General features: G+C 37.9%; 1 protein-coding gene across 2 annotated transcripts in view; it reads left to right on the forward strand.

The window, feature by feature from the left end:
• GFM2 (GTP dependent ribosome recycling factor mitochondrial 2) overlaps positions 1 to 14,723 on the forward strand; it is a 74,013-nt gene that overhangs the window by 39,898 nt on the left and 19,392 nt on the right. Inside the window, exons 16-21 of one of the 2 annotated variants that reach the window (XR_006786757.1) lie at positions 1,119 to 1,195; positions 3,648 to 3,786; positions 7,438 to 7,617; positions 9,646 to 9,761; positions 13,456 to 13,638; positions 14,263 to 14,444. Coding sequence is in view for 1 of the 2 variants with exons in the window: in XM_045848207.1 (XP_045704163.1) it covers positions 1,119 to 1,195; positions 3,648 to 3,786; positions 7,438 to 7,617; positions 9,646 to 9,761; positions 13,456 to 13,638; positions 14,263 to 14,391 (824 nt within the window). In the remaining variant the exon portion in view is untranslated. Of the gene's footprint in view, positions 1 to 1,118; positions 1,196 to 3,647; positions 3,787 to 7,437; positions 7,618 to 9,645; positions 9,762 to 13,455; positions 13,639 to 14,262; positions 14,670 to 14,723 lie in introns of those variants that run through there. The other variant, XM_045848207.1, reaches the window with a different exon arrangement.

The raw sequence follows: 14,723 nt of genomic DNA on the forward strand, positions 1-14,723 counted from the left end.
ATTGTTCCATGGAAATATAACATGATCCGCTTACATAACTTAAAATTTTCTTACAGCCACAGTAAAAAAATTGGCAAAATTAACTTTAGCAATGTTTTCTTTAACCCAGTAAATCAAAATATTAGTTGAATAATCAATATAAAAATTGAGATATTTTACTCTTTTTTTTCCATAAGTCTTTGAAACCTGGTGTGTATTTCACACTCACAGCGCATGTCAGTTTGGATTGGTAATACCTACCGATGGCTAGTGGCCACCACCTGCGTGGCGGTCTAGAAGGCCTGGTTTATATACGTAAGAACAGCTTAAATGCATGACTGATAAGGTTGGTTCATTCATCCATTGCTCAGTTCTTTATTTCAGCTACACTTTGTGGAACTCCTAACATCTTTTATAAAGAGGTAGGGTATACATATCACCTAATTGATTGTATTAAAGTATCACTTTTGATGGTATATTTAATGAAAATAATATGTTCTTATTTCCTCTTTGGTTGTGATTATTTGTCACAGAGTGACTACATCACCACCTCTTTATTCATGATGTACTTTAGCTTCCTTTTACCAGTTTCCCATTATTGTCTGTGTTTCTGAAGGCATTTTGCTTTTCTGTCAGCTCTTAGATTGACCTTTGCAGAGCATAGTCAGGTGATGTTGCTGCCCCACTGAAACCCTGTGGTGGCTTCCCATTGCAAATGCAAACTCCTCACATGGCCTGCAAGACCTGCACCACATCTGCCTTCTTACCTGATGCTACCTTTCTGCCCACCAGTGTCAAGCTGTGCTGGCGTTCTCATTGTTCTTCCAATAGCAGCTTATTCGTTGCACACCCATTTCCTCTGTGTGGAATTCTTTTCCTTCAGCATTTTGCTTACAGGGTCATTTTTTAAATGTCTTTACCCAAATCATTGTGGAGAAGCCTTCCCAGATCACCCAGTCTCAAGTAACCTTCTATCCTACCTTTTCACCTTATTTTATTCTCTACAAAACATTTATGGCTGTTTGAAATTTTCTTTTTCAAAATTTGTTTGCTTGCTCATCTGTTTTCCCCACTAGAACGTATGGTACATTATTTAAAAAAATGAAATGTAAAGATAACTGTTTTTGTTTATCCCCCAGATTTGGATCATGCATTGAAGTGCCTTCAGCGTGAAGATCCCAGTTTGAAAGTGAAGCTTGATCCTGACTCTGGACAGGTAGGCATATTGGTACTCAACTCCAGAAATCCGCCAATAATTTAGTGTGTGTGTGTGTGTGTGTGTGTGTGTCTGTGTGCATGAGTGTAAGTGACTAGATCTGTAATATTAATTTAGTCTATGGCCCTGAAAAAGAAACTGTCTTTTTTGGTTCTCATAATATAAACTTCTAATTATTATGTTATGTTGACTGTCAAGCTAAACAGACAAGTTCTCCCTAATTCTTTAAAATAATTACACCTGACTTATATAAACTGCTCTGCAACATTTAGACCATGGTTCAACCCCAAGACAAAAGCCCTGAGCCTCTTATGCCAAGGCTTATAGGAGTGGCACACTAAAGGGAAGGTGCAAAGGTGCTGTTAATGCTAATGGCACACATAAGGTGGGTGAGAAGTGGTAGGTCACAACCTGGCGATGTGGGAGGAAATAGAGTTCTAGAGCAGGTACAGAACTGGGCTGTCTGTTACAGCACAAGAGGAGACAAATGTTCATTCTTTATCTTCATTTTAGGAAGGCAGGTCTGGAAGGCCTGGTTTGTATAACTAAGAACAGTTTATATAACTAAGAACAGTTTAAATGTGTGACTGATAAGGTTAGTTCATTAATCCATTGCTCAGCTTTTCAGATATACTTTGTGGAACTTCTAACATCTTTTATAAAGAGGTAGAGTATACATTATCAGTTCATTGATTGTATTAAAGTATCACTTTTGATGGTGTATTTAATGAAAATAATTAAATAGGGTGAATTTTTTACATAAGATTTTATAAAGAGTTCTTTAAAATAATTATAAATTCGTCTTAAAGAGGATGAACTGATTTAGTTAATCTGAAAAATAGGGGGTACTTTATTTTCCCAAATACCAGGTAAGTGAGCAGTAATTTAATTTATCTTGAATGCTACAATAGCATTTAAAACAGAAAGCTTTTTATTTAAAAAACACCCATACATATTTTTTTAAATAAGAAATAACACACAAGTATACAGATTTAAAGAATTCAAGTTTCCCTGTCTCTCAATCCCATTCTACACAGGTAACCACTGTGAAAACTATATGATTATAGCTTTTCACACTTTTTTAAACATTTGTTCTTCTGCTGTGCTATGTTATAAGGTACAGTATATTTTTTCTAAATATATATACACACAGATGTATAACAAGTCATTCTAATTATATTATTCCACAACTTGCTTTTTTCCAAATAATTCACTTCTTTAACTTTCATTAAATTATAACGACCAAACACCAAAGTTTCGTATTGTTGTTCCTTATAATTATATTTTTATTACAGCAAAGGATAGAAATTAGAACCAAACAAAGGAAGATACTCATAGGGCAAAGTCTGGGACAGTTCTAAATTGGGAGCTTTCTTCATCCTCAGGGATGTGTCACTCCCCTGGCAAAGAGTGTGGCCAACCATGGAGCCCCACCTGGGCCTTTGGTGCCCAGTTTTTATTGGGGCTTAAGCACATGCTGCCTGTGTGGTTGATCTGTAGCCTTTAATATCTTCTACAGGTTTGCACTGATACCTTCACTCTCCAGGTTGGAGCTGAGGTAGCTATTCCAAAGCCTGTATCATAAATCACATTGTTTGACCAGCTTGGGGACAGAGCCCCCAGACAAGCGTAGACACTTCTATCAGGCAGCATCCTGGCCTAGATATAATTTCTCAGTAGCTGGGGCAATAGCCAGATCTCTCTTCAGGTAAATTCTTCACCACACAGATGGCGTATGAATAAATGGAGCAACTGTGGATTTTTGCACTATACTCTTTCTCATATACAAAGACCTTATTTAGGAATAGCCATTGTTGCTAAAAAATAATGCATGTTTTGACTGGTTTTAATACAAATTTGGCTTTTCTAACAAGGTCCCAAAATAACAGTGGTTCTTAGATAATAAAAGTCAGTTTCTCTGTCATGAGTCTGGAAGTCTGAATTGCCTGCAAAGCTGTGAGGTGCCCAGAACAGCTGGGAAATACCCATGTGGTTGGGAATGTTTGGGAGAAGGGTTATTTCTCCCATTCATAAGATGTTGCCCTTATCTGCCTGTTTCAAGACAGTTGCCTACTTCTTCCTTCAGAGAAGGAATTTTACTTTTCCTTAAAAGCACAGTGCAGAAGTTGCTATTATCAGCTATACTCATGTTTCATTGGCCAGAACCTAGCTATGTGGTTGGGAAGTGTAGTCCTTGCTAGATGCCACTTGCTCAGCTGATAAGTCAACTATTATGGAATAATAATATAGAAGAGAATGACTTAGTAATCCACTTTTAATTGATTATTCCAATCAGAAAAGTTAAAAACTATTTTGATGTAGGAGCCAAAAGAAATTATAAAAGAAACTCAGTTTGTAATTAATGAAAAATAACCTAGACTGATATACCTTTTTGTGATAAACATAAATTTTCATTGATCTTTGTTTTATTTTCTTTCATTTTGTTAACCAGACTGTCCTATGTGGAATGGGGGAGTTACATATTGAGATTATTCATGACCGCATCAAGAGGGAATACGGCCTGGAAACCTACCTGGGGCCTCTTCAGGTGGCATACCGAGAGACCATCCTAAATCCAGTTCGTGCCACAGGTAGAAATAAAAACTTTTGCTGTTTTTTTTCTCTCTTTCTCTCTAGGATCTCTTTTCTGAATCTCTTAATTTAGTTGTAAGCAGAATTCACAGTCACTAGTGTTTTCCATCAATGGGGATAGGTTTTATATGTGTGTTTTCTTGTTTTTTAGGATTTACAAATTTTAAACACAGCCCTATTCCATTGCCACTCATTGCACTTACTGGATGAGCCATTCACCAAGCAGATGTGCTTTTTGGTAGTCATGGACTAGAATGAGCCATTGAAGTAGAGGGCTCATCCCCATCCTTACTACCCGAATGAGTATATAAATTTGAAGTTGAATCAGATGCATTCAAAAGAAAAAGGACTACTATATATGTGAAACTTTCTTTTTCATAAACCTAAAGGTACCCACACACAAAAAACCCTGAACTGAGACATATAGATAGCTTTTAAAAAAGGAAACAGAGAAATGAAGTTGATGTGTTATTTTTGCTCTATAAATAGTGAGCAGAAAGTAATTTCCACTGTTTAATAAATATGGTAATCCTATGCTAATGAAAGTGCAGTTTTTATATTTCTGTCACAAAATGTAAGAATTCATGATTCATTATTTTAATTCAATTCCCTTAAGCAAAGGAACATGACATTATTACTGGTCTTCCCAAGGAGAAAACAGACAGGTAGAGAAAAGATTTTAAATGTAACCAGGTGCTCTTAAGCCACTCAGTGATTTCCAAAAAGGGCAGGTGGTTACTTTTCACTAAAAGTTGAAAAACTAAACAAATAGAGTATAGGAGCAAATGACATGAGGATTTCTGTTTCTGAGCTTTATATCCATAAAAACTAAAAATACTGGGAACATGTTAAGTGACATCTTTAAAATTAATGTCTCAGCTGGTTAGTAATAATGGAAATTTCCAGGGGTCAAAAAGGAAGCTGGAGCAGGAATCTTGTAAAATAAGTCGGCACCAATGCCACTAGCTGTTCTGGGGGGATCTGTGGTCACTTCTAAACTAGGAAATAATTAACTAGGAAAGTCCTAACTAGGAATCACACAATGAAATACTATGCACACAGCAGAGAGAAAGAAGGAGCTCCTACCCTTTTCGACAGCATGGATGGAACTGGACAGCATTATGCTAAGTGAAATAAGCCAGGCAGTGAGGGACAAATACCATATGATCTCACCTTTAACAGGAGCCGAGTAAACAAAAGAAAAAGGCAAGCAAAATATAACCAGAGACATTGAAATTAAGAATACTCTAACAATAGCCAGGAGAGTGGGGGGAGGTGACAATGGGGAGAAAGGTTTTCAGGAACTACTATAAAGGACACATGGACAAAACCAAGGGGGAGGGTGGAAGCAAGGGAGGGAGGGAGTTTTGGCTGGGGTAGGGGGAGTGGTGGGGGGAAAATGCAGACAACTGTAATTGAACCATAATAAAATAATTTTTAAAAAAGAAATAAAGGAGAATACAAAGTATTGGTAAGAAACAAAAGACTCAAAAATATGCAGGCAATGGAACATCATGTGTGTAAGAAGAAATGCTCAACAACAAAAAAAATGATGAGGGCATGTCATAAGGACATAGGAATTAACTTGAAGAGGCTCCCCTGGCCAAATCTGGTCAATTTGAGCACCAGAATAATTACGTAAACACAGTAATTATAAACCATTGAGAAAGAGCAGGAATTCATGAGTCTCTAATGATAATAAACAAATACATGAGGAAGAAGAGAGGGTTCTTTCCCTCTCTTTCTTACAGTGGAATGCCAAGTGCTGTTAGTTGTTGAGGAGGCAGGAAAATAGTCATTTTGCAACTGTTGTGAATACTTAATATTGATTGGCCACATTGCACGGTTTTAAAGTATCTGCCCACTGATTGCTTATTAGTTGCAAAGTAAAAACATAGTACCTAGATGTTTTAGCAATCAGATCACCCCTTGACTAGATGATCGAATCACTAGTGATACTGATGGGCAGATTGACATTGTGTGCATGCAGAAAACTACAGACATTAAAAATGACCTGAGATGGAAAATTGTGCTATTCATAGAAGAGAAGACTAAATATCATAAAGCTACCAATTCCACCCAAAGAAGTGTACAAGATATTAATACTTATTGTGAAGCCATAGTCTTTATGATACTAATCAACCTATAAATAGACAAATAGACCAGTGCAACAAATCAGAAAGCCTAGAAACAGACTCATACATAATGTGGAAATTTGGTTTATGTCAGAGTGATATTGCAGCTCAGGGGGAAAGGATAGACTGACTATTTGATAATGCTGTGGGATAATTATCCATATGAAAAAAGATTTAATTAGATTCCTACTTCATACCATATACAAAAGTTAATTCCAAATGAGTTTAAAAACCTAAATATGAAAGAAGAGTAGCAAAATTTCCCTTGGAGCACAAATTATAAGGAAAATAAGTGCTAGCCCTGGCTGGATAGCTCATTTGGTTAGAACATCATCCTAATACACCAAGGTTGTGGGTTTGATTCCTGGTCAGGGCACATATAAGAAGCAGTCAATGAATGCTTGAATAAGTGCAACAACAAATTGATGTTCCTCTTTCTTTCTCTCAAACCAATCCATAAAAATAAATATGTATTTTTTAAAAAATGAAAGTAAGTGCTAAATATATGCAAAAAAAAAGCCATAAACTTTATGATAGACAAATCTTAAAATTTTTGGAAGAAAATGTAGGAGAATTGCCTTACTAACTAGGATAGGGTTGCACTTACAAAAGAAGAGCTGTAGACTGTTATTAATTCTTAGTTTTGAATTTGGGCCGTGAATCATTGCATTACATGGTCATTCATATAAATACGGCATAGTTCATTTTAGTAAAATACTGCAGATTGGTGACAGGTATTGGTTGTTGGTTAATGAGAGACACTGTTTTCAGTTTTACAAAAAAACATTTCACTAGTTTTTTTTTGGAAAGCATAAACTTTAAATGCATGTAATATTACTAGAAGAATATATGAAATTTAAGTTTTTAGGTTAGCAGGGTTAATGTCCTTTTAATTTTCATTATATGACATTTTTCACTCTAAATGTTTTACTTTTAAATACAACTTTTGTTATTAAAAGAATTTTACATAGATGTTTCAAAAAGCTTGAGTGTAATCTGCTTATCAAAATTTGTGTGATCATCTGCCTCAAAGCATCTTGTTTTTAAAAGATATTATTTAATTTTTAGAGAGGGGGAAAGGGAATGAACAAGAGGGGGAGAAAAACACCAATCAATTGCCTATTTTATGTACTCCAAACAGGGACTGAACCCACAACCCAGGCCTGGGTTGGATCCAGGCCCTGACCTGAAATCAAACCAGCAGCCTTTCACTTTGTGGGACAATACCCAACCAACTGAGCCACACTGGTCGGGGCTGTCTCAAAGCAACTTAACTAAAGCAATATTAATAGGTGATTCAGAGCAGGTTTTTAACATTGATGAACATGGAAGCAGATACTTTCTTGGTAGAAGTACTTTGACATTTTTATACTGTACTTAGTGTCCTTGTAAACATTTTCTCCCACTTTGTATTTCATGAGAGCGTGAACTTGCTAATTGCAGTTTTCCAAGTAGTGGCACCTTGACACCTTTTCAGAACAGATCTCTGAGGTACTACATTCAATTTGTTTACAGATACCTTAGATAGAACTTTAGGAGACAAACGGCATCTTGTGACTGTGGAACTGGAAGTAAAACCAATGGAAACATCATCTGTTACACCAGTTATTGAGTATGCTGAAAGTGTTAGTGAAGACATTTTGAAGGCCTCCCGCGAGGCCATTGAGAATGGAATTCACAGTGCATGCCTCCAAGGTAAGGTACGCAGGTGAGAGTAAGCATGAGTATCACACTCAACCATTCAGTCACTCCCAATACTACACATTATTTCAGTCTTTTTCCTAACTTTGGTAAAGTTTTCTCCTTTTCTCTTCCTATTATGTGTGTGTTATACCTTTTGTAAGTATTACATAGTCCTTGGATATTCTGCTCTATTTTTTCAGTCTTCTGTTCACTTTGCTTTTCAGTTTTGGAGGTTTCTGCTAATTATATAATTGAGAGTCCTTCCTCAGCCCAGTCCAGTCTACTTATAAGCCCATCAGAAGCATTCTTATTTCTGTTACAATGTTTTTGTACTCCAGCATTTCTGTTTGGATTCTTGTTGCTTTTTATATTCTCACCCAAGGACATGTTCATTTATTTATTTTTTTCTTTTTTTAGAGAGAGGGGAAGGGAGAAATAGAGAGAGACATTGATTGAGAGAGAAACATTGATCAAGACGTGTCCTGTACGAGGCTTGTCTGGAGATTGAACCCGCAACCTAGGCATGTGCCCTGACTAGGAATGGAATCTGCAAACTTTTGGTGTACAAAATAGTACTCCAACCAACTGAGCCACCCAGCCAAGGCTCTGTTTGCTTCTTTCTCAGGACTTCCATCCCTCTGCTTTCAATGCCCATTCATTCTTGCATGTTGTCTGCTTGATTGGTTAGAGCCCTTAGCATGTTAATCATAGTTGTTCTGTGTTCCTGGTCTGATCATTCCAACATCCTTGCTATGTCTGATTCTGATGCTTGTTCTGTCTATTCAAATTGTGTATTTTGCCTTTTAGTATGCCTTGTAATTTTTTCTTGATAGCTGGACATGAGGTACTGGGTAAAAGGAATTACTGTAAACAGGTATTTGGTAATGTGGTGGTTTGGTGTGGGAGATGGGAAGCATCCTGTAGCCCTGGGATTAGGTCTCAGTCTTTTAGTAAGCCTGTGCCTCTGGACTGTGAACTGCACAAGTGTTTCTTAGTTTTGTTTTGTTTCCATCCACCTTAGGTGGGACACAGTGGCCAGAGCGAACTGGAATAGGGTACTTCCTGCATCAGGCTCTGACGATGATCTCCTTGCAGGTTAGGTTCTGGTTAACTAGGTTCCCCTGAGGGCAGGCCTTGTTAAGGACAGAGTGCTCTGGCCCTCGTCAGTTGGTTAGAGCATCATCCTGATACACTAAGGTTGCAGGTTTGATCCCTGGACAGGGCACATACTAGAGTCAGCTAAGTAATGCATCAGTAAGTGGCACAGCAAATCGATGTTTTTTTCTCTCTCTAAAAATCAGTAATAATAATAATAAAACCAGAGTGCTCTGAAGTACTGTTTTTTATTTGAAGTTGGTTGAATCCACAGATGTGAAACCAGTGGATACAAAAAAAGAGAAGAGTCGACTCTTAAGTTTTGGAGGTGTCAAGAGTTATTTATACACAGATTTTCATCTGCTTAGGGGTCAGTTCTTTTAAGTCCCCATGTTGTTCAAGGGTCAGCTGTATTTCAGAATGGTTTCTTTTCCCCTTCCTCCATCAGAAGCACAAGAAGACTTTTCTCTGATATTTACTGTAAGAATCTGTTTGAGCTGCTAGAGGTAAATCTCACAAAACTATGTCCCCTGCTTTTGCCCACCCCTTCAAAAGACCAGGTACCCCTGGAGTTTTTAACTCTCAAACTTGTCCACACTGAGCCTCCAGCAATTTATCAATTACAGTTCAGGTTTTCCTACCTCAGTGCTGGTTCCTGGGACATACTCTATCAGTGAATCTCTGCTCCAGGAAGCTTTGACTCCCTGTGTTGGCCTTCTCTCCATTCTTGGGGGTGGTGGTTTGCCCTGTGTTCTCCCCTCTCTTACAGAACCAAGAAGAGTTGTTTTGTCAGTCTGTTTTTCCTTTACTTGTTAGGACTGAGTGATGACTTCCAAGTTCCTCACATGCCGGACTGGGAACGAAATCCTCTCCCTCTTTCTTTACATTTCTCAGCTACTCCTCACTGCATCTTGAGTCCTAACACAAATGTTCTTCCTTGCCTAGGACCATTGCTTGGATCTCCAGTTCAAGATGTGGCAATTACTTTACATTCACTGATAATTCATCCTGGTACCTCCTCAACTATGATTTCTGCCTGTGTCTCAAGATGTATACAAAAGGTATATACCCACCCTGGTGCTTTTTGCTTTAAAGTGACTCTCCTGACAGTGGTGCTCATTGACCTGCAGACAGCCATAGTGCCGACCTTGTGTCTTTGCGTCCTGAGCCTTGCAGTCAGTGAGAGTTTTTTTTACCATGAAGAATCTTTAATTTCTTTAATCACCAGGGTTTTATTTGCGAGATGATCTAAGAACTTACTGTTTAACATAGCTAGCTATGAGATACCCTCTGATTTTGGCATATAGGCAGATTTCCTTAAGTGGCAACTTTGCTTTCCCCATCCCAGACACAAAGCTACCGCACTGTGAGATCGGTTCCAAGGTGCCTGCATTGAAGGGGACTGAGGCGTCATTGTCCTATGTACAATGTTCTTGTATCTTGTCTCTTCTTCAATAAATGTCTCCATTTTTCATGTTACATGACTGATACCTTCTGGACAGACCTCATAGGTTGAAGTTCATACATTTTTAAAAGTTTTTTGATTAACTAACTATACTCATAAAAATAAAATTATTGATATTGTTTGCCTAAGCATATAGTTAGAAATATCACCTATAGTCATGATTAAATTGTTAAAAAACATTTACCTTCTGGTAATTTTTAAAGTTCTCCTGAAATTGGCTTTAATGTTGAAGTAGTGGAAACCTGAAAGATGAGTAAGTTTCTAAATTAATCCCAAGCCCCAATATATTGGCCAAGCCTTCAAAATCTAATATGCCTTCTAAAAATAAAATTGTAAGTATTTGGGAGTTCTTTAGCCTTTCTATTAAAATCATACTAGAAAACAATTAACTTCATAGGGCCTTACACTTAATCTTTAGTTTTAATTCATTACTTCAAATGAAATACTCCTAATGGAAGTACTCCAGCCCTTGTTAAGCTTTAGCTAGTGGGGAAGCTCCTCCCCTGCTTATGAGAAGTTAGTGATGCTTCATGTATTTATTGAGCCATCCGTGCTGTGCTTACAGTGCCCTGAAATGGACATATAAGACCCATGTTTTTCTTGACCATTAGGAGCTTTAGATTTAAAAGGGAATTAAATATAGCCAGTAGCCAAAATATTACATAGAATAAACCATAAAAGCTGAGAAGTACAATTTGGGTAGGATTATTGGAAAGAAATTAATATTTGAGCTGTGATGATTTGGTGAATTTGGGCTCCATGGGGAGCATTCCAGACAGGGAGAAATTAAAGAGTCCCATTAGTTGTAGGTATCAGATGAAGGCAGGAAAGTAGTGAAAAATAATGTTAGAAAAGTAAAATAAAGTTAAACTGTAGAGAAACCTTTTAAAAGTATAGGAGTTTGAGGTTTGTTTTGAGAACAGTGATGAATAAGTTTGAAGAGGGCAGTATAATCATTAGCATCCAGGAGGGACTGGAGTAGAGAAGCGCTAGTTTAGGACCAGGAGTGGACTGAGCCAGTCCTGAACTAGGACCACAGGCACGGACATGGGAGTGCAATGGGAATGCAAGTCTTGCAGGTTACCGTTATTTTGACATGTGTAATGTGGACCCATGTTTTTGGCCCAAACTTTCAGGAAAAAAATCTTTTGTTTTAATTTTTTAATGTTTATTTATATTTAGAAGCAAAACTGTTGATCATATCTGGGGTATTATTTTGCATACAGATATTATTACTTTCTAGAGTTATACTTTTAATACATAAGCATAAATAAAAATTAAAAGCATTTATATAGATACAGAATTAATGCTACCCATGTATAATGCTCATCCTTATTTTTCCCTCAAAAGTTATAATGGGCCAAAAAGGGCACATTATAATACACAGCAAAATGTGGGCTTGGGGAAGAGGCAGTCAAAGATGCACATCCAGGTGAATGAAGACTGGTGATGCCATCAGTAGAAATAGGAAAGAATAGACAAGAGGGCTGCAAAAGAGAATGATGAGCTCAGTTTGGGTTGCTGTAGGTAGGCTATTGAGACACTGTCCTGAAGTAGGTCAGTGTAGTACAAGGCCAGAACACTCGGAGACTGGGAGCTGATGAAGTTTAAAGCTTTTGAGGAAGCTATGCAAAGACATTTGAAGTTCTGCAGTGAGGCAGTGTCACCAAAGAAAAGATTGTGAGGAGAAAAGAGGACTGAGGACAAATCCATGAGCACAGCATATCCTATTAAAGTTACACAGAACTCCATGTTTCCCTTAGTTGTAGCATTTTTGTCCTCTTAATTTTTACCTTTCCCTACTCCATTATTTTGTTCTAAAAGACATGCAAACTGGCACAAAACTCTCAGTAAGAACTGACAAAATACAGAGGGTATAAAGGTTAGGTGTTTGCTGTTGACTGTCATTATTGTTAGTAACATTTTTCATTCAAAGACTATTAGATACCTTTTCATAGCTGTCATTTCAGCAGGTAATGACTTTAAAGGCTTAATTAGCTATGAAGAACTGAAAGATTGTTTTACTATGTGGTACTGTTTTGAAATTTCTGTGATAAACAGAATATACTCTTAGTTTTACTAAACTGTCCATTTTTCATGACTGTGAGAGTAAATAGGGAAGGGAGAAAGGAGGCATTGAGTTATCAGGGACAGAAGGGTTAGAGACCCAGAAGCGATCTTTGACAGCATAGGTGATGCAAATGGCCCCATCGAAGGCCTTAGAGATAGTGAGAAGCGAGTGGTTCGGTGGGAGCAGAAAGAAGGATGATCAGCCAAACTCAGATAAAGGTGAGGGCACATTCCAGAGCCAAACTCTCTTGTTTATGTGGTTCCCATTGCTAACCCTAAATTTATTACATCCCACCTGATGACCAAACAGAGGCTCAGCATTTATAGGTTGCTCTTCTGTTACTTTTTGAAGTCTGGCAGGTTGGAGTAGGGTAGCTTTTTAAATCAAACTCACCAGTACTTAATGGTATTTGCAGACTCCATCCAAAGCCCACTTAACAGGTTGTTTGGCAAAACGATCCTGTTAAAGATGCTGTCTGCCTGGTGGCCCCAATAAGTCTTCTTTATGTTACTCTACTTCCTTGGTTTTTGTGCACTTTCTACTTGCCCTACACTGTTTTTGATTTTTTCAATTTCCATATTCTTTTTTTTATGTGCTTGTTCTTCTTGGTCTTTGAAATCTAAAATTCTGAACAGATAATCTACAGGAATGGGCAAAAGTCGGTTTATAGTTGTATGGAAATTAATAAATAATAATACAAGAATACACTGTGTTTCACGTATTCACAACTGTAAACCTACCTTAGCCAACCCCATATTATAAATAAATGACGTGTTTCTACCACATTATTGTGTTAAATTTCTCTTTATTTTAAGCTCTCCCTTTTGTTTCCCTCTTTGATTGCCCTGACATGTGTCATGGATTGTAACTATAGGCATCAGGAACAAAACAGGACGTTTAAATGTGAAGAGTGAGTCTTTGATTTAAGGCTTGTTTTCTTTCGCTGCACCTCTGACCACATACGTCCAGGTGCTCTGTGTGATGCGGCTCCCTTAGCACCCCCTTGCCCACTCCACACGAGAACTCGGACGTACTGTCGCCCACTTACAAGTAAATATTGACATTTTTCACTTCTTATAAAATGTTATCTTTATAGAGTTAAAGTAGGTATATTTCTTTTTCCCAGGGCATGGGAAGTATTCATTTTTAATGAATTTTTTAACAGAAATTTGATTTCCAATTTAGGGAAGAGGAAGTAACATTCTTTGATTTTTCTTAGGCTCTGAAGAAAGCTGATAAGCAAGTCTTAGAGCCCCTGATGAATCTTGAGGTTACAGTGACTAGAGATTACCTGAGCCCTGTCCTGGCAGATCTGGCACAAAGACGAGGGAACATTCAGGAAATCCAGACTCGTCAGGACAACAGAGTTGTTATTGGATTTGTTCCCTTAGCAGAAATTATGGTAGGTACTTTGTGATTGAAAAGTACATATTCTCTTTTTTTTTTTTTTAGTATGGGGGATATTTACGCTAAGCATAAACAATCAGTGACACCTGAAAGAAGCATCAGGGCTTTGATCTGGCAGATGCATGTTAGGTTTCAGCCTCTGGGAACTGTGAGGACTCTGGATTTAATTGTAGGGGAACCCAGGGCACCTCAGTAGCTTGGGGACCGTTTCAGTCCTCCACAGCAGCAGAGTGTGCTGTACCGAAGTGTGGCACCAGCCCACCATTGTTTCCCTTTCAAGCCTTTACCCTGTTTCTGTAATGGCCAGTTTTCAGGCAAGTGTCATTCTCCCCACCAGCCTCCTCTACTCTAGAACAAGCACCTAGGTGCTGGGAGAGTCCTCTTACCAGCTGCTGGGACCAGGGAACACATCTGAAGCATACCCACACTACTGTCTTCTGTCCTCACAATATTTCTACACCAGACTTTTCCTGAGAAACGTAATTGAGTGACCCATTTGAAGAAGTGATATGGTTAAGTTACATAATCACTTCCTGGTAATGGTCCAATGATAAGCAGCAGGAAGAGAAACTTGAGGCTTCAATTGGATGAGATAACTGATTTAAATTATTTTGATTAGGGTTATTCAACTGTGCTTCGGACGCTAACATCGGGCTCAGCTACCTTTGCCCTAGAACTGTCTAATTATCAAGCCATGAACCCTCAAGACCAAAGTACACTGCTCAGCCGTAGAAGTGGATTGACCTAAGTGCTTCTAGGTCCTTGGACAGAAATTGAGGAGCACCTACCTATTCGTTATCAGTAAGGACAATTTTTATTGCTTTATTTATTGGACAAATTACTGTTGGACTACATTCAAAGAATTGAAAGCGGTAACTTAAAGCTGACAGTGGCACTGTGGCTGCCCATTCTACTTTATGTCATGAGAAGTGTGCTCTAATGTTGAAAGTTAATATACCCGAACTACATGTGTATATATGAGGTCGTTAATGTCAGTAAACACGCGGCCCTTTGGAATATATTGAATGATATATTTTGTTGTTACTTTTTTAAGATTCTCTCACAGAAGGTTGCCAGTCT

Source organism: Phyllostomus hastatus, unplaced genomic scaffold (assembly GCF_019186645.2).
Source record: "Phyllostomus hastatus isolate PE091 unplaced genomic scaffold, TTU_PhHast_1.1 phas_contig_58, whole genome shotgun sequence".
Classification (NCBI taxonomy): Eukaryota; Metazoa; Chordata; class Mammalia; order Chiroptera; family Phyllostomidae; genus Phyllostomus; species Phyllostomus hastatus.